Source organism: Dasypus novemcinctus, chromosome 4 (assembly GCF_030445035.2).
Source record: "Dasypus novemcinctus isolate mDasNov1 chromosome 4, mDasNov1.1.hap2, whole genome shotgun sequence".
Classification (NCBI taxonomy): Eukaryota; Metazoa; Chordata; class Mammalia; order Cingulata; family Dasypodidae; genus Dasypus; species Dasypus novemcinctus.
Genome location: NC_080676.1, coordinates 163,369,905 through 163,396,647, shown reverse-complemented (window position 1 = coordinate 163,396,647; position 26,743 = coordinate 163,369,905). Strand labels below are relative to the sequence as shown.

Genomic DNA, 26,743 nt, shown 5'->3' with positions numbered 1-26,743 from the left:
GAATCTGTTTGATAAGTCCTTCATAGCTCTCTTAATCTGTAGGTCCACCTCTAGCTCCTGAGTCCTCTCTGGCCAGAGTCAAGGAGAGAGGCCAGGCCTCATCTTGTCAGTGTTCATGCCCCCCAGCTCCAGCCCCTCTTGTACCCTACTCCTGGCACAGATCTTGTCTACAATCCCAAGGACATTGTTTTTGTTTTCATCTCTGAACTTTAGCACTAACTCAAAGTTTAAGGATGATTTTTTTCCTTCCCTCCCCTCCCCCACTCTGCTGTTTTTACTGTCTGTGTCCATTTGCTGTGTGATCTTCTGTATCTCTCTTTTGTCTTCTCTTCTTGTCTTTCTCCTCTAGGATTCACTGGTATTTGATCCTGGGGACGTCTGATATGGAGAGAGATTCCCTGTCAATTGCACCACCTCAGTTCTTGGTCTCTGCTGTGCTTCACCTTTACTCTCCCCTTCATCTCTTTTGTTGCATCATCATCTTGTGCAGGCACCGACTCACTGTGCGGGCACTCGGCTTGCTGCACAGGCACTCGGCTCACCGTGCAGGCACTGGCTCACTGTGTGAACACTCGGCTCACCATGCGGGCACTCACACGGGCACTTGGCTTGCCACGTGGGCACTTGGCTCGCCACGTGGGCACTAGCTTGCTGCACAGGCATGCTTACTCTTCTTCTTTTTCACCAGGAGGCCCCAGGGATCGAACCTGGGTCCTCCCTTGGTAGGTGGAGGCCTTATTACTTGAGCCACATCCACTTCTAAGGATGATTTTTAAATGTCTTCTATTTCAAATGACAGACAAGGCTCTCAGAGTCAGCTGACACTCATGTAGAGAAGGGAGCAGGGAATTCTGGCAGTTGCATAACACTTGTCATCTCTGGGGTCTGCCATTTAGAGTCTAGTTGCCACAGAGAATAGTTCTCTAAGGTCATCCCCCTATTTCCTGTTTACCACCAACTTACATGCAGATAGTCCTAGTTGATAGTCATGATAAATTTGGTTTCCTAAAACTGTTATTGAAGGATTGTGATGATTACAGTTGTGTAGTTAGTTTTGTTTTATTTTATTTTATTTTTAAAGAAGCTTTAGATTCCATAAATAATACATCACAAATATAGGGGGATTCCTGTATACCCTATCCCATCCCTTTAACCCACTTTTCCCACTAACAGCATCTTTCATTAGTGTGGTACATTTGTTACAATGATGAACACATACTGAAGCATTGCTACTAAGCATGGTCTATAGTTTACATTATAGTTTATGCTTGCTTTGCAGCATACATTTTTGTAGGTTTTGACAAAATGTATAATGGCCTATATCTGTCATTGCAAAGTCATTCAGAACAATTCCAATGTCCCAAGAATGCCCCATGTTACACCTATTCTTCCCTCCCCCCCATCAGAACCTCTGGTGGCCACTGCCTTTATATCAGTGTTACAAGTCCTTCCATTGCTAGAATAATAATCATTCTACTTTAGTCTATAGTTGTTCATTCCTAAAATCCTGGTGATGATGAAATTCTCAGGTGTGAGAATTCTCAGGTGGGTTATGTTTGTTCATTCCTCAGTCTTGAGGATTTTAGGATGGTGATGCCCACTTTGTTTCTAATTGAGAGAGGGCTTAGATCCCATGGGGCAGATGGATGGAACTGTCTTGCTTGCTTTTGTAGATACTGTCTGTTTTTTGGGATGGGCATTGTCCATCATCATCATTTTGTTAGTTGTCCTGTGCAAGTCTGATGAACTAGAAAGTAGGTGTTGCAACACTGCTGAGATTCTGGCTCAACTGGCATATCAACAGGCTGGAGATTTAAGTCTCTGGTACATATATTTAATGAGTAGAGTGCTAATTATAAGTTTGAATTAAAGGGGCAGAAGAGGCATGTGTAGGGAAATTATAAATGAGTCTAACTCTGTAATATTGGGGAACATATATTCCAAAGTAAAGCCCACTGACAGGGTGCCGAATTCCTGAGATTGTCTGCCCTGCCTATAGTGTCTAGATGTCTCTAGAGCCCTCAGGAGCACCCTTGCTTGAGGCAGTGTTTATTGTGGCAGTCAGTGAGATCCTTCTGAGACATTTATAAGTGTAACCTCTGGAATGACCTCCCAACTCATTTTGATATATCTTAGCCATCAAATCTCATTTGTATTTAATATTTCCCCCATTTGGTCAAGGTCTTTTTCCAAATACATCACTGTTTGTCACTTGGTGATAATCCCTCAGTGCCAGGGAGGCTCATTCCCAGGAGTCAATGTCCCATGCCTGGAGGAAGGCAGTAAGTTTATATGCTGAGTTTGGCTTAGAGAGAGGCCAAGTTTGAGCAACAAGGAGGCTTTTAGGAGGTAACTCTTAGGTTCCTAATATATAATACTAGCTATGTTTCAGTTTTACAAGAACAAGGTTCATAAGTACAACGATCAATGTCAAGGGCCTGGCGTATTGGTCTGCCCTCCTTCGCTAGGCACTGTCCATGTACTCTAGGGATTCTTGCTCTTCTTTTAGAGAATGTAGCAGAACTTCCCAGGATGGGAATTCATTATTCTTTTGGTTATTGTGTGAGTCTCCACCAACCAAGACAACACTCCATGACCACTTAAACATATTCATATTCCATAAAGGCTTGCCCCAGGTGCACCCCTCCCCACATATCCCCCATAACTAATATCCCACACCAGTGACCCTTCCCTGCCACTATTGTGACCCTTCTCAAAATTTCCCCTATTGATAACATCTTACACGAATATGGTACATTTGTTGCAACTGATGAACAAATATTGAAGCAGTTAGTTTTTTGTTGTTGTTAGTAGTAATCATGTAAGTTTTATGTCGTTTAGGGGTAAGCAGTGGCTCCTAGACACACACTTGCACCAGGCTGGGTGGCTTATGGAAATGCAGAGTGCTGAGCCCTCCGGTGTATCATTCAGTAGGTCTGGGAAGAAGCCTGAGAATTTGCATTTCTGGGAAATTCCCAGGTGATGATGGTGGGATGGGTTCAGGGACCACACATGGATAACCACTGGTATGGATTTTCCCAGAATTGGTAATTAGAATGACCAAATCACAACTTTTAGGCTTATTTTTTTTCCCTTCTCCTATTCTGGGATTACTTTTGTACTATAGAAGGCTAGAGACTGGACTTCCCTACAGCAAAGGCACATGCAAAGCTTTAAAGGAGCTTTGCTAGGAGAGCAGTGCCTCTGCAATGCTCTATTATATCGAGATGTTTTAGTTTCCTTGGCTGCTTAAGTAGATACCATAAAGTGGGATGGCTTAAACAATGGGAATTTGTTTGGGGGTTTTGAAGCCAGGAAAAATGTCCAAATCAAGGCATCGTCAGGGCAATGCTTTCCCCTAAGACTGTCGTGTTCTGGGGCTGGCTGCCCGCGCTCCTTAGCTCGCCCCAGGCCAGGCGCATGGTGGCCTCTCCCGGTGGCTCCCTTCTCTTCCAGGTTCTGAGTCAGCGCCCTACCTCCTGGGCTTGCTTTCTCCCTCTCTGAGTTCATTCTGCTTATGAACGGCTCCTGAAATAGGTTTAAGACTCATCCTGATTGAGGAGGGCCACACTTTAACCAACAAAGGTCCACACCCCCAGGAATGGGCTGCGTTTAAGAACGTGTGTTCCTGGGGTACATACACCTTCCAGCCACCACACAAGGCCCAGCTAGAATTTCAAGTTGCTCTCCTGCCTTCCCTCATTCTCTCCCTGTAGACGTTTCAAGCTCTCTTTACCCAGGTCTCCCCAGCAGGCGGGCTTAGAGGAGATGTTTCTTTGGGGTACACGGGCCAGGCCGTGTGCTTTGCCTCCTCCTTGCGATGGGCAGACCAGCTCAGGCAGGCTCCAGCTGCCCTCGGTGGTTCGTTCAGGTTTGCACAACAAGGAAGACCAGAGCCAATCCCATTTGTCCCCGAGCTCTGATTCCTGCAAGCTCTTCTGCCACGATCCGGCCAGTTTTTGAGCTGCCTCTGAAGAACCTACTGTTCCTTTGCAGAAGTCCCTGGACTCGGAGCCAGCGCTGATGGGCGGGGTGGGCTGAGACGTGTAGACGGGCTCTGGGGGTTGGAGGAGTCAGCAGCTCAGGAGGGCAGCGTCCCCCGCTCCACAGACCCCTCCTCATCCCTGTTCACCTCCGGCAGGGTGGCCAGCTGCGGTCCCCATGCCCGTCCAGCAGGAGCTGGGGAAGGCAAGTGGAATGGGGCGGGGGCCTCTTGTGAGTTTCTTGGGTGCTCTCATTTGGGAGTAGGTTCCTGTAACAGAGAGACGCCCAGGACAAGGAAATGTTCCTGCCGTTCGGGGTTAAAACCACTCGGGTTCTTTCCCCTTTGGCTTCGTAAGGGCGAATCGAGACGCCCTCTCTTCCCTGCACTGTCTGAGCTCACTCACTCTCCCGCACTGCAGCTTTTAATCTGCCCTCTTCTGTGCCCACAAAAAAGCATCTGCTCAGCAGACCCGAATTCTCATCTGGGTGTCAAATTGTCTACTCCTGCTTTCAGCAGGTGGGGGAGAGGGACAGGGGTGGAGAGCATGTGCAATTAGCATTCAAGAAGTGTCCAACGTGAAAAAACTGGTTGCTTTTTTTGAAAAAAAAATGGTGACATATTTATGTAACAAATGGCAACTGATGACTAATATGAAAAGATGGAAGTCCTGGTTCACGACGGCTTGCTAATTACGAGGCCACTCAAATCAGTTGCTCTTTTCTTGAAATCCAGTAACATCGGCTTAGGTGAGAAAACACAGGGCAAGGCCCCTGTGCGGGTGTGGGGAGCCTCCCGTGGGATTGTCGTTCAAGGTCGCTGGAGCCAAAGCTCGTCCCTAACCGAGCTCTCTTGTGCCCGCAGGTGTCGGAGATGGCCGAGGACGGGAGCGAGGAGATCATGTTCATTTGTGAGTGGCCACGAGGCTCGGCGCCCTGGCTGGCAAAGCCACGCCCCCCCCTTTTTATTTTTAGAGTACAGAAAAGCTGTTACTTTTAAAACTGAAATGACTTTCACTTGCTTTAAAAAACATGATTTTTACGTGAGAAAAGGGCCACGAGGGGGTGGCTTCCGCGGCCCCTCCTTCTCTGAACTGGGAAAGGGCGCTCTGCAGGGAGTAGCATGTGACTCAGAAAAGAGCCATCCTAGGGTGGAGGGGAGAGACGCGGGTGGAAAGGGGGGAGCGGGTCCGATTTATCACCGATCAACGCCCACGAGGCTCCACTCAGACTCTTTCCTTGGGGAGGATCGTGGTCTTGGCTCCCCGAGACCTGACTGGTTCGCGACATGTCGGGCGCGCGCCCTGGGATTTCCTGTGGGGTGCTCCCTTGCCCTCCTTCCCTCTCTGTGGGCACGGCTCGAAGCCTTCATGGCACCCATCACCCTCCAGCCGGGCCCTCGCTCACTCATCTCCGCAGCGTCGCCATCCTCGGGCCCCTGCTGCGGGTCACCTCCACCAGGTGTGCACGCGTTCTCTGCATCACGTGGTGGCATGCCGTCCTCTGGCAGCTCCCTCCCTGGACGCTGTCCACTGACGCTCCCGTGTCCCCTTGCAGGGTGCGAAGACTGCAGCCAGTACCACGACTCCGAGTGCCCCGAGCTGGGCCCCGTGGTCATGGTCAAGGACTCCTTCGTGCTGAGCAGGGCGAGGTGAGTGGCGGCCGGGGCTGCTCTTGGCCGTGGCGGCGAAGAGGGGCCCCACGGGCCCAGGGCGGCGTGAGCCCGCGGCCTGCGCATCTGCAGAAAGGGGACAGGCAGCCAGGGATGAGAACAGAATAGCGGGGCTGAAAATACCTGTCCTCAGCTTCCAGGGGGCTTGATGATTTCCACCCCTCTACCAGCCAAGGCCGCTGGCGAAGGCTTCAGAACACGTTTCTCAGCTGGGTCATGGTGCTCAGCGTGGCACGCTGACGGCCACGTTGCTTCACGTCGTGAGTGGCAAAGCTCGTCGGCACGTGGGCCCGATTTTCTCTGCGTTCTGGGTCTAGGCCTCCTGTTGGAGGGGCGCCTGCCCCAGGGAAGGGTGGCAGCTGTGGGCAGAGTGCCAGTGACAGCGCAAAGCCACGGGCTCTCCGAGCGTGCTCCCCGCGGGTCTGGGGATGGCGGCTCAGGCCGGTCCCTGGTGCAGAGTCTGCTGTTCCAGGGAGATAGCTTCACCTGATGGCCCAAGTTCATGGCCAAGCCTCAGTGCCTGCATGGACAAGGCCTTCCTCCCCCTGACCCGCAGTCGCCTGCTCTGCAAAGCGGAAAAACTCGCAGTGCTGTCGTGACTGCTTTAGGCATAGTGCCTGGCCTGGGGAAGATTCCAGACAGAGGATGTGCTCGCTGGGGCTATTTCTAGAAGCCTCCCCCTCGTTTTCTTGGTCTCTTTATGTATTTATTTTTTTCATTGTGATTTGTCCTACTCAGAACCATGAGATAAATATTTTTGCTTAGAATAGAGACCCCCACCCTCTCCCCTTCCCAAAAGTCTTTAGTGGCTTCCTGTGGCCACTAAAATTCCACGTAAACCACTGGGCTAAGAGTGATTCAGGTTCCTTCCCATTAGCCCGGGATGCTTTTACTCTCAGGTATCAGAGAATTGGAACAAAAAGGTTAGATGTCCATGGGTGTGTGGTTATCAATAATAAATAAACACATATAGATTTATTTTAAGAAATTGGCTCACGTGATGGCGGGGGCCTGGCTGGAAGTTCCAGCAAGACTTGGTGCCATCTTGAGTCCAGAATCCGCAGGGGAGGCCAGCAGGCGAGTCTAAGCCAAGCGCTGACGCGGCCGCCGGGAGGCAGAATGTCCTCTTCCGGAAGCCTTAGAAGGTGCATCTGAGGCCCCCAGTTGACGGGACGAGGCCCCCCATGAGAGGGAAGGCCCTGGCTGGCCTCTAGAGCAGCGTCTAGGCCGGGCCAGGGCAATCGGTCAGACACCAGGGCCCGGCCGCACAGACTCACCTGCGGGCAGCCCGTGGCCCGGGCGCTGCGCGGCGCTCTGCACCTTCCTCCCCAGCTCCCACCTCCAACATCGTCCCTGGTTCCCTCCCGGGCCTGGAGCCTCATTTTCGGGAGCCTGTCACCTTGGGCCTGGTTGCCCCGGCACCTCCGGTGCCAGGAAGGGCTGCTGGCACCGTCTGCAGGCAGGTTTCGAGGGCATCCTCGGTCAACGGCGCCGCGCTGGGTGCTCCGGCTGAGCCGTGCTGGGGCCCTGTGGCCGCTCTTTGGTGTTGGAGCCTTCCAAGGTCACAGCGACCATGGCCGGCAGGGTGGCCACAGCACGTCCTCCGGCAGCGCACTTAGCGGAGCTTTCATCTCCTCACCTTCCAGAAGTTATCTCAAGACGCCGTGGGTGCCCTTGCTCTTACTCGCTCTGTCCCCAAGAGTGAGTGGCCGCCCCAGCGCCGGGCACTGGGCCAGCGTCTCTTGTTCGGTTCCATTCCTAGATCGTCCCTTCCTTCCAACCTGGAGATCCGGCGCCTGGAAGATGGAACCGAAGGAGTGTTTGCCGTGACTCAGCTGGTCAGGCGGACCCGCTTCGGGCCGTTCGAGTCTCGGAGAGTGGCCAAGTGGGAGAAGGAGTCTGCGTTTCCCCTGAAGGTGAGCGCGGGGTCGGCGCGAGCTGGGCACCCAGGGGACTTCCCTGGTTTATTCCATTTGGAAATGTTCCGGAGACATCTCTAAATAGTGTAGTTTTGCTTATTCCCAAGGATACCAAGGATAAATTTGTCCATTTGCCTTCCTTCCTTTAATTCTTCCTTCCCTCCCTCCTTCCTCTTCTTCCTTTCCTTCCTCTCCCCTTCTTTCTTTTTGGTTTCTTTTTGTGTCATAAGAGGGGCATCAAAGTTAAGTTAGTATTTTGTTATTTTCAGCTTTGCAAAAACACTAACCAGAGTGTATCTAAGATGTGTGCAGGAGGGTGAGGTCAAAATGCCGAGTTTAGTTCCCTTACAACCCCAGTCGGTGTTGCAGCTTTTAGGAGGTGGTGATTTTTGTAGTTTTTGCAAGGATGCATCACTATAGTAATCTTCACGCCCCGACAGGGTACATGGTATTTTGCAGACCTCTTTCCAAAGGAAGGTGTTTTGTTCAGGCAGCACTGAGGCATCAGGCTGTGCTACCAAGTTTGGCAGCTCTCAAAGCCACCAGAGTGAGAAGCGACAGCTGTTCTCGGCATCCAGGAGAGAAGAGAAAGACAAAGTGGCTGTAAAGTGCAGCAGGGGCCTCAGAGTACTTAAAAGAGATGCCAGGCTGCTCTGTGCGGCCAGGTGAGGGCAGGTACTCACAGAAGGCTCTGTCTATACCTTCTGGGGGGTACCTGCCCAGAGCAAGCCTTCAGAAATATTTGTCAGAGAGCAAATGAAGAGCGAGTTGTGAGTCGTGGCAGCGATTTCTGATGGCCGTGAACTTTTCTTAGAGAACCTGACCAGGGATCCCCTGGTTTCTGGATAAGCACTACCCACCTGGACCAGGGGTAGAAATCACATGTCCCTCTGCCACCTGGACCAGGTGTAGAACTCAGTGTCCCAATGCCCACCTGGGCCAAGGCAAAGCTCAGGGATTCCAGTGCCCACCTGGATCAGGTGTAGAACTTGGTGTCCTGATGCCCACCTGGGCCAGGGTAGAGCTCAGGGATTCCAGTGCCCACGTGGACCAGGTGTAGAACTCGGTGTCCTGATGCCCACCTGGGCCAGGGTAGAGCTCAGGGATTCCAGTGCCCACGTGGACCAGGTGTAGAACTCGGTGTCCTGATGCCCACCTGGGCCAGGGTAGAGCTCAGGGATTCCAGTGCCCACGTGGACCAGGTGTAGAACTCGATGTTTCAGTGCGCACCTGGACCAGGTATAGAACTCGGTGTCCTGATGGCCATCTGGACCAGGGTAGAGCTGAGGGATTCCAGTGCCCACCTGGACCAGGGTAGAGCTCGAGGATTCCAGTGCCCACCTGGTCCAAGGTAGAGCTGAGGGATTCCAGTGCCCATCTGGATGAGGTGTAGAACTCGGTGTCCTGATGCCACTCGACCAGGAGTAGGACCTGGGTATCACATTGCTCACCTTACCTTTTACTGCATCCACAGCTTCCCCTTTACCTCTGAGCAGCCTGAACTGTCTAGCATGTGGTCTCCCTGCTGCCCTCCCACCCAATGCCAGCCCCTAGCCAGGTCCCAAGAGGAGCTCGGTGTGCGCTCCGCCTGGCCCGTTGGCACTGACTGTCCAGCTCCCCCCGTGTACACACGTGCTGGCCTGCCCACGCTCAGGCTGGCACGTGCCGACCTGCACATGCTGCCCTGTGATAATGGCTCCCTCCCACCCTTTGGGCGGGCCCTGCTCCCTTTTAGGTGTTCCAGAAGGACGGGCACCCTGTCTGCTTCGACACCTCCAACGAGGACGACTGCAACTGGATGATGCTGGTGCGGCCGGCAGAGGAGCACGGCCACCAGAACCTGACGGCCTACCAGCACGACAGTGACGTGTACTTCACCACCTCGCGGGACATCCCCGCCGGCACGGAGCTGCGGGTGTGGTACGCCGCCTTCTATGCCAAGAAGATGGACAAGCCCATGCTGAAGCAGGCCTGCTCCGGCGCCCAGGGTATGCACAGCCTCGCCCACTCTCTGGACCTGGGGGTGGTGGGCTGCGCTGCCCCATAGCCCTGAGAGGGGGGCGAGACCCTCCAGGCCGGGCATGCTGGCAGGGGCGGGGGGGTCAGCGTTCCTTTGGGTTCCGCTCAGTGGGATCTGCTCTGCTGTTGAAATTCTGGGTGGACAAATATTAAAAGAGCTCGCCTCTATGCCACACACCTGTTGTGGACATTCTCCCGCTCATCTCTACTGCTGTAGATTTGGGTACTTGGCTGTAGCTCAGGTAATACTTAGCTCCGCTCTCAGGCCTTTCCAAGGACTCAGTACCCCGGTCCTCTGAGGAGGGTCACTAGCCCCATTTTCAGCCAAGGAAACTGAGCACAGAGAGAGTCAGCGCCTATCTCACAGTCACAGTGTAGTAGGTGCCAGCATTTGAACCCAGGATCTGGCTCAGGCATTGCTGCTCTTCTCAGCAGCAGCAGCTCCCAGCATGGGTGTGCATGTATCCATGCTTTGGGTATGCACATGTGTGCACGAGTGTGATGTGTGTCCTCGGGTATATGCATGGTGGGTGCACATGTGTTGAAAGCGAGATCATGTGAGTTATTTGCCCAAATTTGGCGTTGCTTTTGGAAAAGCAGAGGGAAAAACTGTGCTGCTACTCAGTGTAGTGCCTCACAGATGTTAACTCTTTCCTCTTAAAGTGGATCTTCTTCACGTTACCTCAAAAAACCATGTGAAATTGCTGGGGGTGGCGTGGCAGTTTGACATTTTTTGATGTGCAAAAACAAAAGTCTCATATGGCTCCTTATGATCCTACCCCAGGGAGCAAACCCTGATTATTGCTGCCATGAAGATAATTCTGGGCAAGGGGGAGAAATCTAGACCCCAAAAAAGGACATGATTCTGAAGAGACAGTCATTTCCTTTCTGTCATAAACATGATGTGTAACCTAACAACTCCATGGAGTAGGGTTCTAAGTAAAGTAGGGTTCTTAGCATATCTCAAACAACTCCGTAGAGTAGGTTCTTAGTGAATCTCAAACAACTCGATTGAGTAGGGCAAATCTCAACTCTGTGGAGTAGGGGTCTTAGAGTATCTCAAACAACTCTATACAGTAGCGTTTTTAGTAGAGTAGGGTTCTTAACATATCTCAAACAACTCCATAGAGTAGGTTCTTAGCATATCTCAAAAATGGCATAGAGTAGGGTTCTTAGCATATCTCAACTCCATAGAGTAAGGTTCCTAATAGTAATGTTCTTAGTAGAGTAGGGTTCTTATGACTCTCAACTCCCACAAATAGGGTACTTAGCATATCTCAAGCAATTCCGTAGAGCAGGGTTCTTAGTAGAGTATGTTCTTAGTCTATCTCAAACCACTCCATAGAGTAGGTTCTTAGTGTATCTCAAACCACTCCGTAGAGTAGGTTCTTAGCATATCTTAACTCCATAGAGTAAGGTTCTTAGCATATCACCAACAACTCTGTAGAGTAGGGTTCTTAGCAAATCTCAAACAACTTTTTAGGGTAGGTTCTTAGCTAAACTCTAACAACTCTGAGGGTAGGGTTCTTACCATATCTCAAGTCAGTAGAGTAGGGTTCTTAGCCCTTCTCCAATAACTGTAGAGTAGGGTTTTTAGCTCATCTCCAATAACTCAATAGAATAGGGTTCTTAGCTCATCTCTAATAACTCTGTAGAGTAGGGGTCTTAGCATATCTGGAAGGTCCTTGTGTCTCCAGGGCTGATTCATTGATGTTGAGATTTGATAAGATGCAGCCTGTGGTAGGCTCCTTGCTGGGTCAAGGAAAGCATGTGCATGTGGGGGCCCTGGTGGGCTGGGGAGGTCCAGGGGTCCACAGGGCAGGCTGTGTGGTGACAGAGGGTGTCCTGATGGGGTCTGTTTATGGGGTGATGAGCTCTTTCTAGCCAATGATGAAGGGGCCTCCACAGTCGGGGTGGGGGGGTTCCACCCTTCACAGGTGTATTTGCAGAGCTTTCTGGTGATCTTCTTCACCTGTCAGTGCTAGCCCCACTCTCTAAGGTTGCCTAAAACCAGGCACCTTGGCCAGCCCTACGGCAGGTACCCTCAGCAGCACCTCACTCACCAGGTTCTCTGGGTGATGTCCAAAATCACCCTGACCTCCTTGAGCAGGTGTCCTCAAGGCTGGGAATCCTACGCCTGACCAGATGACACTGTTGTGGCTCCAGACCAGGCCAAGCTGCACCTTGGGGTGGGTGATGGGGTGCTGACCTTGGAGATTCATGCCCGTCAGGGTTGGTAATTGAGATGATGACTTTGGGGATCTTTGCCTGTTGGCTTTGATGATGAGATGCTGACCTTGGAGATTTATTCCCATCATGGTTGGTGATGGGACCCTGATCTTGGCGATCTTTGCCAGTTGGGTTTGGTGATGACCTGGAGGATCTACTCCTGTCTGGTTTTGGTGATGGGATGCTGACCTTAGAGATTTACCCCTTGTCTGTTTGTGTCCTAGAGGTTGTCACACCAACTCAGGTCACTCAAGGTCACAGCAAAGATCGTCTCCCCATATGGCATCTATAGTTGGTTCGTTTGCTCTTTGCCTGCTAAAGATAGGTCAGTCTGGAGCCAAGTTTGAAGTCATGGACAATTGAAGTGAAAATAGTCTGGGAATTTGTCATCCACTGTGTTTGCCTTCTGAGGATTGTCATAGCTGTCCTCATTGAGGAATGTCATGAGACATTCATTGGATTTGGTGACTACATCTCAGAACACCGCTGCACCTCATGGTCAATGGTCCACATCATAGCCCACACTCTCCCACGTTCCATCCAGTGGGCCATGGGAGGACATACAATGTCTGGTAACTGTCCCTGCAGCATCACCCAGGACAACTCCAAGTCCCGAAAATGCCTCCACATCTCTTCTCTTCCTCCCCCACACCCAGCAGCCACCATGTCCACTTTCTCCACACCAATGCCACATTTTCTTCAATTACTAATCACAATAGTTCATGAATAGAATATCAGTAAGTCCACTCTCATAATGGTTGTGTGTCCACTCCACATCTATGTCAAGAGGGGGCTTAGATTCCACATGGATGATGGATGCAATCCTCCTGCTTTCAGTTGTAGGCACTCTTGGCTCCATGGTGTGGTGGTTGACCTTCTTCACCTCCATGTTAGCTGAGTGGGGTAAGTCCAACAAACCAGAGCGTAGGAGCTGAAGTCTGTTGAGGCTCCTTTTGTATATATTTTTAAAGATATTTCTTTGTGGTTACCAGGGGGATTACATTTAACATCCTAAATTTACAATGATCTAGTTTGAGTTGATACCAGTTTAACCTGAATAGCATATACAAATGATACTCCTATACCTGTATGTGTCTCCCTTTCTATTGTTCAAATTACAAATTATATCTTTATGTATTTTGTGCCCAATAGCTTAAATTTTTGTTTTTTATGCGTTCATGTTTTAAATCATGTAATAAATAAAAAGTGGAGTTATAAACCAAAAATACAATAATACTGACATATATATTTACCCACATAGTTATCTTTACTGGAAATCTTCATACAATTTCAGCTTACTCTCTAGAGTTCCCTTTCCTCTCAACCTGTGGGCCTCCCTTTTGTGTGTGTTGTAGGGCAAGTCTAGTGGCAATGAACTCCTCAGCCTTTGTTTATCTGGGAATATCTTAATTCCTCCCTCATTTAAATTGCCCCACCTGTATGTTCACTGATTCTTACTTCTGCCTGCTAAAATCTGCTATTTAATCTTTCTAGTGAATTTCTTATTTTAGTCATTGTACTTTTTAGCTACAGAATTTCTGTTTAGCTCCTTTTTCTAATTTCTCTTTCTTTACTGAAATTCTCATTTTGTTCCTATATTGTTTTTCTGATTTCTTTTAGTTCTCTGTCCATGTTTTCTTTAAACTCATTGAATGTATTTAGGACAACTGACTTAATGTCTTTGACTGGTAATTACGACATCTTGGCTTCCTCAGGGATCATTTTTGTGGCTTTATTTTGTTCCTTTCAATGGGCTAACTCTTGTTTCTTTATATCTCCCATGATTTTTTGCTGAAATCTAGTCATTTGAACATTTTGATGTGTTAATTCTAGAAATCACATTCTAGCCCTTTCCCAAAATTTGATATTTTTTTGATTGTCGAAGGCTGTAGTAGTCTTTGTTAGGTGAATTTTCTAAACCACTTTTGTGAAGACTGTGTTCCTCGTGCGCACGGTCACTGAAGTCTCTGTTCTTTTAGCTTGGATTCAGCTGGTGTTATGAGAAGGGTCCGCTTGAAAGCCAGGAGTTTCAACCAAAGCAGGACAGACAAGACCTCTCAGAGTCTTTGCAGATTGGCTCTGTATTGGGCGTCTCCCTCAGCGTTTAGCCAGCTTTGCTCCATGCCCAGCCGTCAGCCCTTGGTGAAAGGTTCAGGTTTTCCCAGGGCTTTCTGGAGCATGCCTCATGCCACAGGCCTTACTCTGCATTTCCCCTCACACCTGGGTGCTCCAAATGCGCCACTGGCCACAGAATTCTCCATTACCTCTCCCCTGGGCCAGGTGCTGTCTTGTACATGGCAGCCGGTAATCCCTCACCCAGGTAGCTGTGGTTGGATGGCTTCCTTCTAGGGCATCTGTGTTTTCACTGCTGTGCCTGCTGCTTCTGCACCCCGAGTGTGTTCTTGAGGGCAAGGCAGCAACGAGCCCCCGGTCAGTCCTTTGGACGGCCACCAGACGATTGGAGCAGACACATAGAGCCGCTGATTTGCGAGCAAGGCGTGTGCCCTGTTCCCTCTAGAACCAGTGAGCAGGGACCTGCACTGGGCCCACGGGCTGTCACCCCACAGACTGCCGTGAGCTGCGGATGGACAGGAGGGATTCCTAAAGGGGCTGTGAGGCCTTCCGACCACTCTTAGGTGGAGGAATCTTTTTTTTAAAAAGATTTATTTTTTATTTATTCCTCTCCCCTTTCCCTCCAACCCCTGCCCCCCCTCCCCGCTGTCTGTTCTCTGTGTCCATTCGCTGTGTGTTCTTCTGTGACCGCTTCTGTCCTTATCAGCGGCACCAGGAATCTGTGTTTCTTTTTGTTGAGTCATCTTACTACATCAGCTCTCCATGTGTGTGGCACCATTCCTGAGCAGGCTGCACATTCTTTTGTGCTGGGCAGCTCTCCTTACGGAGGCACACTCCTTGCACGTGGGGCTCCCCTATGCGGGGGACACCCCTGTGTGGCATGGCACTCCTTGCTCACATCAGCACTGCGCATGGGCCAGCTCCACACGGGTCAAGGAGGCCCGGGGTTTGAACCCTGGACCTCCCGTGTGGTAGGCAGATGCCCTATCCACTGGGCCAAGCCCACTTCCCAGGTGGCGGATTCTTGATACACTGCTGGCTTGGTTGCTGTAAACCTTCGACTGTGTAGAGTTTTGAAAGGTTAGTTCTGACAATTGTGGCTGTTTTTTGTTTTGTTTTGTTTTTCATATTTCTGGTAGGGAGACAGGATTTTGGCACCTTCCACTCTGCCATCTTGATGACATTACCTTTTTCCTATAGTTTTGCTCTTTCTTTTCTTTTAAAAAGTCAGGTGCTTTCACACACTTAGGTCTTACTGCATACGCTGTTTTATTGCTTTCTCTTTTTTACGTGTACACATTTTTCTCTCCTGTTTTAAGCCTTTTCCTGATTATTACTGTTTTCGTGGCATCGTTTCATGGGTATCTAGTGTTAACATTTTGCCTAGAACTTCTCTTTTGTTGGATATTTGAGTAATTGGCCATCAAGAATATCTTTTGATCATCAGCTAGTTTTGTTTTATTTTTTTCCTTAAAAAATTCTTATCTTTTAAAAATAATTTTTGGGCACTATTGAGTACTTTCCTTCATGAGAAGAATAGTCGTGACTGAGTCGTTCTGGTTAGCCCTCCCTCCCTGGCATCAGAGCACTGTCCTTTTTGCTTCGGATTAGTTTGGATTAGCACTAGTTGGGGGGGTGGCGGTCCTTGCTTTTGGAGATAAGCAGCCACCCGTCTGAGAAGAAAGTGCCTTTCTTCACACACCTTGGCTCCACCTGACCCGGATCGCCTTGCACTGGCTCTTCGTCCTTTTCTGACACCGTGGCGTGCACGTGCATTTGCCTCTTTGGCACCCTTACCTGTTTGGGTGCAGGGGCACCCGGTCACTGGCCGTTTTCAGGTCCACCTTCTTTGACCTGCATGAGGGTAACGTTTGTTTCCTTAAGACGTGTTTCTGTCTTGAAGTGGGCTAAAGGGCTGCCTCTGGCCCCGCTAGCGCGTTCCTGGGCGAAGTCACAGCCCCTCGCCTGACAGCAGAGGATGGGTCGGTCCTGCGGCAAGCTGCTTCTAGATGCAGCAGTGACCACCACACTCTGGGCTTGGTTCCTCCTCTGTAAAATGGGATAGCTGTGAGGCTCGAGTGAGTACATGCCCGTAGAACCCCGAGAGCCGGACCTGTGCGTCCTGGGCGTGCACAAGCCCGCCGCGGGTGTGATCATCCTCATTGCCTGTAGGACAGGGGTGTCATCTGCTGGGCGGGGACCTTGTGGCGGGCGGAGCTGCCTCTGCCTCACCATTTCTCCTCTCTTGTCTTTCGCAGCTGCAGGCACTTCAGATAACAGTGCACCCGTGGACTCGGATCCTGGCCAGTGGGCATGTAAAGTGTGTGCCGCCACCTTCCTGGAGCTGCAGCTCCTGAACGGTGAGGGGGCTGGGGGCTGGCTGGGACGTTAGGCAGCCCCGGTCCCAGCCCTTGGGCTCTCACTTGCACACCATCTCTTTGGTGGGTGGCAGGGCACGTGGTGGTTTCCCGTGGCTTGGTGTCCCAGTACCTCCACAGTGGAGCCTCCAGCACCGAGGCCCGCGCAGGCTCCAGGCCTCTGGTCCCCCGTCCTCACTGTGCCAGGCCCTTCCCCCTCCCTCTTGTGGCTGCCACTTGGAGCAGAACTCCCCCAGTGTTTCGTTACTAGGCCATTCCCCCCACCATCTCCATATCTACCAAGGCTGACGCACCAGTTGAAGGTGGATGGGAATGAACGGTTTGTCACCAAGTCGTGCAGTGCCCTGGTGGCTTTGTTTCTTCCTCATGGGGTGGATGTCTCTGCTTGCCCATGGAGAGGATAGCGTGGGGTCAGGGCCTTGGCTAGATGATACCTGAGAGGAGGCATCTGGCAGCATAGCACACGCCCTTCAGTAATGCGTGGAGTGCACAGGGAGCCAAGCATTTCTGGGCATGTGGGTGCCAGGACGTGACCAAGGAGGCCATCGGGCTGGAGGTGACCCTCATTGCCAGGTCAGCCTCGGTGGAGGGGCTTTCTCAAGGCCCAGCAAGTTTTAACAGCAGGACGGTTCAAGGGAGCGTTCTGCAGGGAGACCTCGTGTTACTGAGCGGACACGGCTGGGCTGTGCGGGGGTGTCGCAGTGTCTTGGCTTGAGTACATCTACCGACATGCCGCATTGGAGGGGCATGGGGAGACTGGGTCGGATCTCGAAGATGCACAATCTAGGTGAGCGCAGGTGCGCCTGTTCTTTTTAAAGGTAGACGCACCGTGCCGGGCCCCGGCCCAAGAAACGAGGTTGTTAGAACCGGGCGGATGGTGACATGGGCGACCCGTGCCGGCTCTCTCAGAGGGAGCGGCCGCCCCTCTTCTCCCCTTGGGGAGCGCCCCTCGTATCTCAAGAGTCAGCTAAGGGACTTTGGATAAACCTGGGGCATCAAACGTGTGTTAGCCTTGACACCCTTCTGGAATATCGCTGAAATGACAAAACTGGAAAGAATGGGGAATCAAGAACAGCAGGCAGGCGGCCGACTTGGCCCAGTGGTTAGGGCGTCCGTCTACCATATGGGAGGTCCATGGTTCAAACCCCGGGCCTCCTTGACCTGTGTGGAGCTGGCCCATGCGCAGTGCTGATGTGCGCAGGGAGTGCCCTGCCACGCAAAGGTGCCCTCCATATAGGGGAGCCCCACGCGCAAGGAGTGCACCCCGTAAGGAGAGCCGCCCAGCACGAAAGAAAGTGCAGCCTGCCCAGGAATGGTGCCACACACACAGAGAGCTGACAACAAGATGACGCAAAAAAAGAAACAGATTCCCGTGCTGCTGACAACAACAGAAGCGGACAAAGAAGACGCAGTAAAATAGACACAGAGAACAGACAACCGGGGTGGGGCGGGAAGGGGAGGGAAATAAATAAATAAATCTTAAAAAAAAAAACAGCAGGCAAGTTTGGAAACTGGCAAATGAGAATTACTAGGCAGACAAGCTGAAAGCGGCAATGTCTGTTCCTGCTCTAGGGCTCCAGGGCACTCTGAAGCGAGGACGGCTGGCACCGAACAAGCCAGTGGGCCAAAAGTCCATGCTCATGACCAGCAGGCCCTGGACTGCCTGCCCCGCCCCCTCGATTCTGGGCTTCACGATGGGGCAGCAGGTGCGATGCTGCTGGAAGCAGGGGGCTCGGGGAAGCTTGAGCTGCCACTTCCTGTTTTCCTCCAGGAGCAGGGCCGCGGGTTTATACTCAGGGAAGGGATTGCAGGGCCTCTCTGGAGAAATGCCCGAGGGAGTGCAGAGCATCGGTGTCCCCCAACAAGATGACCGCTCACCTGCCAGTCCTCCCGCAGAAAGCACCCCCCCCACCGGGAGCCCCCGAGGAGCCTCACAGGTGACTGTTTCACCAGAGCACTGGGCGCTGGGAGAAATTCTCTGATGGGAGAGAGAGACTGAAACTGCCACCAGGAAAAACTGCTCTGAGAAAACTAAAACCTGAAAAATAAAACACAAAAGCACATCAGAAACTTTGATGCTCCAGGAAGAGATGATGCTGCATCCATGACATAAGGGCAGGTGGCTGTTTAAAAAGTTCAAGAGTAGAAGATAACTGGAAATTAAAGTTTGCTCACAGAATTAAATTTGAATGACCAGGACTAGAAACATTGAGGAAATCTTCCAGAAACCTGAACAAAAAGAGAACCGCTATAGATAATAGATGAAAGGTAAAGAGATTAAGGGATTGGTTCAGGAGGCCCATCTCCTCTCCCCCAGCTCCTGCCAGCCTCTACTCTACTTTCTGAATTATGGATTTGCCTCTTTCATATAAGTAGGATCAGATAATCATTGTCCTTTTGTCTGGCATGTGTCATGTATCATTGTTTTCAGTGTTGTATCATGTAATGGAACTTTATTCTTTTTTATGATGGCAATATGGCATTTGTATGCATCACATTTTGTTTATCCATTCACTGTTGATGGACACTGGGTTTCTACCTTCTGGCTCCTGTGAATAATGCTGCTGTGAACACTGGTGTACAAGTGTGCCTGAGTCCCTGTTCTCTATTTTCAGTTCTTTGGGATGTATACCTAGGAGTGAAATTGCCGGGTCATATGGTAAATCTGTGTTTAACATTGGGAGGAACCGCCGCGCTGTTTCCCACAGCGGCTGCATCGTTTTACGTTCCCACCAGCAATGCAGTAGGATTCCAGTTCTCCACGGCCTCACCAATGCTTGTTTTTTCCCCATGTTTTCACAGTGGCCATTCTAGTGGGTGTGAGGTGGTATCTCACTGTAGTTTAGATTTGCACTCCCCAGTGAATAATGATGTTGAACATTTTCTCATGTACTTATTGGCTACTTGTCTATCTTCTTTGGAGAAATAGCTATTCGAGTCCTTGAGCCATTTTTAAATTGGGTTGTTTCCTTTCATTGATGAATTGTGTCTTCATTTGCCAGGCCGCTTTGACAAATAACACACAAGTTGGCTAAACAACAAGTTTCAAAGTCTAAATCCAGGTGTCTGCATGGCCATGCTTGCCCCCCAAAGCCCGCAACCTTCTGGTGTTGGCTCGTATCCGCCCCGGCACAGGGTCGTCTTCTGCTGCGTGCGTGTTCTGCGACTTCCGGCTTCCGGCTTCTCCTCCCTGTGCTCTTCCCTGATTCTCTCTCTGAGGCCTGCAGTGATATGGTGTAAGACCACCCTGATCTGCTGGGGCCACACCTTACCTAAAAATGACATCTTCAGAAAGGTTCTGCTTCCACCGAGTTCACGCCCTTGGGCACAGATTAAGGTTAAGAGCCAGTCCTTTATCGGTGTCTGTAACTCAGTCTACCACATTCCCCCCCTGGATCCCCAAAACACATGTTCTTCCTGCCTACAAAATACATTCATTCCATCACAATATCCCAAAACTTTATGTTCTTTCAGAAATAACTCTAAGTTCAAGCTCTTATCAAAACCAGTTATGGGGGTCCATCCAGGGGCCAAATTCCTCTCAGTCTGTGGGCCTGTGAAGCCTACAGAACAAGTTACCTGCTCCCAGGGTACAATGGGGGACAGGCGTAGGACTTACATTCTCATTCCAGAAGGGAAAATTGAAAGGAAAAGAGCAAGTCCCAAGCAAGTCTGTAACCCAGCAGTGCAATTCCCATCAGAGTTCAAGGTCCCAGAGTCATCTACGGTCAGTGCCTTGTCCTCTGAGCCTGCTGGCCTGGCATCCCCACCCTTCCCAAGGTCTCAGGCAGTGGCTTTACCCTCCCCAAATGCCAGGGCCTACACCCCACCCTCTTGAGCATTGGGGTGACAGCTGAACTCTTCCTGAATATCAGGTGCGGGGCCCACCCCCTGCAAGCACTGGGGCAGAAGTCCTACCCTACCCAAAGACTTGTGCAGAAGCCCCTTTCTCTTGGTCCGAGAAGATCTCTTCAGTCCAGACCTCTGCTTCCATGATTCTGCCCTTGAAGTTATTTTTCCTTCAATTTGTAGTATTTTTGTCCCTTTCAATCTAGGCTCGCTGTGCATCTGCTCATGCAAAATGCTCAAAACCTTGTTGATTTTGTATACAGTTCATGGGTGTCCAAACCATCAGACAAAGTATTTCCCACAGAGCCTTCCTAGACAAATGCATTCCAGTCCTGAAATGGCTGCCTGGATCCCTGAGTCATACTGCTGGGATCCTTAGCAAAGTGTGGTTCAGCTAAACTCTCATTAGCAAGGTGTTGATCAGTGACACCCTCATGCAGAGTCCTGCTTTCTGGGGACTCACTTCCCAGAAGCCAGGGAGGTCCCTGATGGATCACCTCTGGCCCTAGTCTCAGCACACTATCTGGATGGGCTGGAAGTTGCCAAGTCGTCAAGTGCTGGCTCCTTTGTGCTTAAGAGTTCATTCCTCAGTTTATCTCTTGCCTCTCATTTTACTGCAAGCAGCAAGGAGAAATCAGGTGCACCTTCCACTCTTAACTTGGAAATCTCAGCTAACTGTCCAGGCTCATCACTGGGATGCCTTCCATCTGACACCAGAACTCAGCTTCACCAAGTTCTCTACTACTGTCTAGCAAGGATTGCCTTTCCTCCAGCTTCCAGTAGCACAGTCATCATTTCCTTCCAAGGCCTCACCAGAAGCACCTTTTTTTTTTTTTTACATATTGTGTGATTCCATTTATATGAAATGTAAATGTAAATCAGTTTGTAAAAAGAAATGAGAAAAAATATTTATGAAGTGATAACAGAATTTAGCAATAACTATCTCTGTGAAAACCTGCCATTTCAAAGATGAAATACGTAAAATCTCATTCTGGATCAGATTTAACACAAAAACATTTGTAATCCGTTTTGATGAAAAGAAACACTTAACTTCGAACACTAAGTGAAATTTTATCACCCCCGAAACAATTCAAAAATGTGGAACGCTTCACGAATTTTCATGTCACCCTTGCACAGGGGCCATGCTAATCTTCTCTGTATCATTCCAATTTTAGTACATGTGCTGCCGAAGCGAGCACAGAAGCACCTTTAACATCCGTATTTCTGCCAGTATTCTGCTGCTGCCGCCCTGCGTGTTTGCTGTGATGACAGCAACTTTCCCGACAGCTGTCACTTATTCCCAAGTCCTTCCCAGGATCACCCGGCATCTCTCTCTACCAACAGCCTCTTCCAAGCAATCCAGCCCTTTTTATTGAGAGACTCAAAATTCTCCCAGTGTCTCCCATTACCCAATTCCAAAGCTGCTTCCACATTTTTAGGTATTTGTAATAGAAAATACGAATTTGCTACTTTGGTACTTTATGGTATGGTAGCAAAAATGCAGTCAGTTTGCTAGGCTGTTATGACAACATACAACAGGTTCCCTGGAACAACAAGCATTTATTACCCCACTGTTTCAGAGGCTTAAAGTCCACAACCAAGGCACCCGTGTGGCTGTGCTGCTCCCCAAAGCCTGGAGGGTTCTGGTGATGGCTTGTCGCGGTGCCTGACATTCTCCGACCTGCATCCCTGCCTCCTGTCACAGGCGACCTCTCGCTCCTATTTGGCTCTTGCGGTCTCTGCAGGTTTCTGGCCTCTCCTCCCTCCCTTAATCAGGATTAAGACCCACCTGATTCAGTTGGCCACAGCGTAACCAAATAGAACATCCTTACAAGGTCCTAGTTAGCAATGCAGTTTAAGATTAGGAACACGCCTTTTGTCAGACGACATAATCCAATCTACCACAAATTGTCAGAGTTTGTTGTATACCCTGGATATTAAACGCTTATGAAATTTATGATTTGCAAATATTTTCTCCTGTTCTGCAGGTTTTCTTTTCATGTTCTTGATAACTTTTGATTGGCAAAGGTTGTTAATTTTGATGAGGTCTCATCTGTGTTTTTCTTTTCTTGCTCTTACTTTTGGTGTTATATTGCCAAATCCAAGTTAATAAAGATTTGCTGCTGTTTTCTTAAGTGTTGTGTGATTTTAGTTCATATAATTAGGTCTCTGAACCATTTTGAGTTAATTTTTGTACGTAGTGGGACATAGGTGCCCATCTTCACTCTTCTGCATGTGGAAATCCAGTTGCTCAGCACTGTTGGTTGAAAAGATTATTCTTTCTTCCATCAAACGAACTTGACATTCTTGTTGAAAAACAGTTGGCCATAGGGGTATGGGTTTATTTGTAGACTCTGAATTTTTTTCCATTGGTCTATATTTTATCTTTATGCCAGTATAACACTATTTTGATTGTTGTAGCTTTTAGTAAGTTGTGAAACTGCAAAGTGTGAGTCCTACAACTTTGTTCTTTTTCAAGATGGTTTTGGCTATTCAAGACCTCTTATGGGGAAGTGGATGTGGCTCAACTGGTAGAGTGTCTAACATATAGGAGGTCCAGGGTTTGAACCCAGGGCCTCCTGGCCCATGTGGTGAGCTGGCCTAAGCGCAGTGCTGCCACGCACAAGGAGTGCCATGCCATGCAGGGGTGTCCCCCATGTAGGGGAGCCCCATGTGCAAGGAGTGCACCCTGCAAGGAGAGCCACCACGCATGAAGAAAGTGCAGCCCACCCAGGAGTGGCCCCGCACACACAGAGAGCTGACACAGCAAGTTGATGCAACACAAAGAGACACAGATTCCCGGTGCCACTGAGAATGCAAGAGGACATAGAAGAACACACAGCAAGTGGACACAACAGCAGACAATAATGGGGGGGGGGAGTGGAGAGGAGACAAATGAATAAAATAAGTCTTTATAAAAAAAAGACCCCTTGTGAATTTGATGACTGGCTTTTCCATTTCTGTAAAATGGGCTGTTGGAATTTTGACCGATTGTATTGCATCTGTGGATGGCTTCTGGTAGTATTCATATCTTAACAGTATTGTCTTTCGATCCACAAACATGAACTGTGCTTCTGCTAATTTAGGTTTTCTTTAATTTCTTACAGTGTTTTGTATTTTTATTGTACATGTCTTTTATATCCTTGGTTAAGTTTATTCCTAGATATATTGTTGCTTTAGATGTAAATGGAATTATTTCCTCAGTTTCCTTATCAGATTATTGAAAGCACCTAATTTTAGTGTTTGATGTTATTCCCCACTATTTTGCTGAATTTGTTTATTAGCTCTAGTAACTTTCTAGTATAGGATCATGTTATCTGTGAATAGGGGTGGTTTTACTCCTTCCTTTCCAGTTTGGATGCCTTTTATTTCTTTTTCTTCCCTAATTGCTCTGGCTGTAATGTACAGAACAATGTTGAATAGCAATGGTGAGAGCAGACATCATCGTATTTTTCTTGACTTTAGGGGTAAACTTCCAGTGTTTTATTGTTGAGTATGATAGTAGGCGTATTTCAAATATGTTTTATTGTGTTGTAGAATTTCCCTTGTAGTTCTAGTCTGCTGAGTTTTTATCCTGAAATGGTATTGGATTTTGTAAAACGCCTTTTCTGCATCTATTCAGGGGATCATGTTTTTGTTGTTGTTGTTTTCCCCTTTATTAAAGTGATGTAATACACTGATTGGTTTTCTTAAGTTGAACTATCATTGCATTCCTAGGATAAATTCCATTTGGTCATATATTCTGTCTATCTGTCTATCTATCTATCTATCTATCTATCTATCTATCTGTCTGTCTATCTGTCGATCTGTCTATCTATCATTGCATTCCTAGGATAAATTCCATTTGGTCATACATTCTATCTATCTATCTGTCTGTCTGTCTGTCGATCTATCTATCTATCTATCTATCTATCTATCTATCTATCTATCTATCTTCTCCATACCTCCTCAGTGTTTGCCCTTGCTGTATCTGTTTATTTTCCTTGTTTCTTTAGGAGGCACCAGGAACTGAACCCGGGACCTCTCTTGTGGGAGGGAGGCACTTAATCACTTGAGTCACCTCCATTCCCTGCTTTGTTGTGTCTCTCATTATATTTTTCTTCTTGTGTCTCTTGTGTCATCTTGTTGTATCAGCTTGCCCATGCCAGTTCACTATCTTCTTTAGGAGGAACCGGGAACTGAACCAGGGACCTTCCATGTGGTAGACAGGAGTGCAATCACTTGAGCCACATCCTTTTCCCTGTATAATCCTTTTTTTCTTAAAGGTTTATATATTTATTTATCTTTTCCTCCTTCCTCTCCCCCGCCCTGCTGTTTTTGCTGTCTCCATTCACTGTGTGATCTTCTGTATCTCTTTCTCTTTTTTTTTTTCTCAGTCTTTTTGTCTTTCTCCTCTAGGATTCACCAGGATTCAATCCTGGGGACCTCTGATGTGGAGAGAGGTTTCCTGTCAATTGCGCCACCTCAGTTCTCTGCTGCACTTCACCTTGACTCTCCCCTTCATCTCTTCTGTTGCATCATCATCTTGCTGTGTGACTCACTTTTGCAGTCACTGTGCTGGCACTTGGCTCACTTCGTGGGCACTGGCTCACCACGCGGGCACTCGTGTGGGCACTCGACTTGCCATGTGGTCACTGGTTCACCATGCTGGCATTCAGCTTGCCGGGCAGGCCCTCGCATGGGCACTTGGCTCACTGCATGGGCATTCAGCTTTCCATGCAGGCACTCGGTTCGCTGTATGGGCACTGGCTTGCCATGCAGGAATGCTTTTTCTTCTTTTTTACCAGGAGGCCCCAGAGATCGAACCCGGGTCCTCCCATATGGTAGGCAGAAGCCCTATCACTTGAGCCACATCAACTTCCCTGTATAATCCTTTTAATATGCTGTTGGGTTTAGTACAGTGGTATTTTTTTGAGGATTTTTATGTTCATAAGGGATAATGGTCTATAATTTTCTTTTCATGTGATGTCTTTCTCTGACTTTTGTGTCAGGGTAATACTAGGCTCATTGAACGAGTTAGAACATATTCTTTCCTCTTTTATTTTATTGAAGACTTTGAGAAGGATTAGTGGTAATTCTTCTTTAAATGTTTAGCACAATTCACCTGCAAAGCCCTCTGGTCCTAGACTTTTCTTTGGTGGAAGGGTTTTGATTACTGAATCAGTCGCTTTAGTTGTTACAGGTCTGTTGTAGTTTTCTGTTTCTTCTTGAGTCATTTTGGACTTCTGTGTTTCTAAGAATTTGTCCATTTCATCTTCTCATTTTCTTCTTTGTCAGTCTAGTTAACAGTTTGTTGGTTTTATTTATGATTTCAAGGAACCAACTTTTGGCTTTGTTAGATTCTTTCTGTTTTTCGATTCTGTTTCATTTTTCTCCACTCTAGTCTTTATTATTTCCTTCCTTCTGCTCACTTGTGGTTAAAATTGTTCTTCTTTTTCTAGTTCCTCAAGAAATATATATCTCTGTATTCCTCAAGGTAATTGATTTGTGATCTCTTGTCTTTTTTTATGTAGGCATTTAATTTCTATAAATTTCTCTCTGAGTACTGCCTTTGTTTCATCCCATAAGTTTGGATAGGTTGTGTTTTCATTTTCATTCATATCTAAGTACTTTCTAATTTCCCTTGTGATTTCTTTTTTTACCCATGGGTTGTTTTAAGAATATATTATTTAATTTCCACATATTTGTGAATTTTCCAGTTCTTTCTCTGTCATTGATTTCACCCTTGATTCTGTAGTAGTCAGAGAAGATACTTTGTTGTATTAGTCAGCCAAAAGGATGCTGATGCAAAGTACCAGAACTCTGTTGGCTTTTATAAAGGATATTTATTTGGGGTAAAAGCTTACAGTCACAAGGCCCTTAAGAGTCCAACTCAAGGTACAGTGAGAGGTGATTGCTCACCCAAAGTCTGTTGCCACGTGTTGAAGCAAGATATCTGCTAGGGTTCAGTCTTCCTCTCTCTCTAAGGCTCCGTGGGCTCAGCGTCTTCCAGTCTCACTTGTAGGCTGGAGGGCTCATTTCTTTCTGTGTGCACTCAGCTGTGCTGGTCTCTTCACAAGGTCAGCTGTAACCTATCAGGCAAATGACTCATCTCTCCCTGGGCTCCAGTGGCAAAACCAAAGTTCTCTCCTCTGCCATGTCTTTTTCTGTGTATCTATTTCTCTGTCTCCTCGATTGAGTGTTGGTGTATATAGCCCACAGAGGGGCGGGGACTCAAACTGGTCACCCTAATTATGTGTAGAATCCAAGCCCTAATCTTTACTTAATCAAGTAAAGGTAAAGTCTTTGAATTTAAATAATCAAAGGGTATCATACAAACATAATCAACATCTCTTTTTGGAATATATAAATAATATCAAACTGTCACAATCATATAGTTTCAGTCTTTAAGTTTATTGAGACTTCTTTTGTAGGCAAACTATGTGGTCTATCCTAGATAATATTCTATATGCCCTTGAGAAAAATGAGTATTCTCTTGTCATTGTGGGGTGCGTTCTATGTGTTTTTTAGTTCTACTGGTTTGACAGTGTTGTTTAAGTCATCTATTTCCTTATCACCCTTCCCATGATTAAAAATGGTGTATTTAAGTCTCCAGCTATTATTATAGAACTATCTTATCTCTC

General features: G+C 48.4%; 1 protein-coding gene and 1 non-coding gene across 4 annotated transcripts in view; one reads left to right on the top strand and one right to left on the bottom strand.

The window, feature by feature from the left end:
- The window catches only part of PRDM15 (PR/SET domain 15), a 110,323-nt gene that overhangs the window by 20,533 nt on the left and 63,047 nt on the right, over positions 1-26,743 (top strand). For all 3 annotated transcript variants that reach the window (XM_058296275.1, XM_058296276.2, XM_058296277.2), the window contains exons 2-6: positions 4,847-4,892; positions 5,539-5,632; positions 7,416-7,569; positions 9,308-9,560; positions 16,152-16,253. In XM_058296275.1, coding sequence (XP_058152258.1) covers positions 4,856-4,892; positions 5,539-5,632; positions 7,416-7,569; positions 9,308-9,560; positions 16,152-16,253 — 640 coding nt within the window. In that variant the 5' untranslated portion in view covers positions 4,847-4,855. The remainder of the gene's footprint in view (positions 1-4,846; positions 4,893-5,538; positions 5,633-7,415; positions 7,570-9,307; positions 9,561-16,151; positions 16,254-26,743) is intronic.
- LOC111766026 (U6 spliceosomal RNA) lies at positions 21,213-21,319 on the bottom strand. The gene has a single exon (XR_002798195.1). It is a non-coding gene; the product is annotated as a U6 spliceosomal RNA (small nuclear RNA).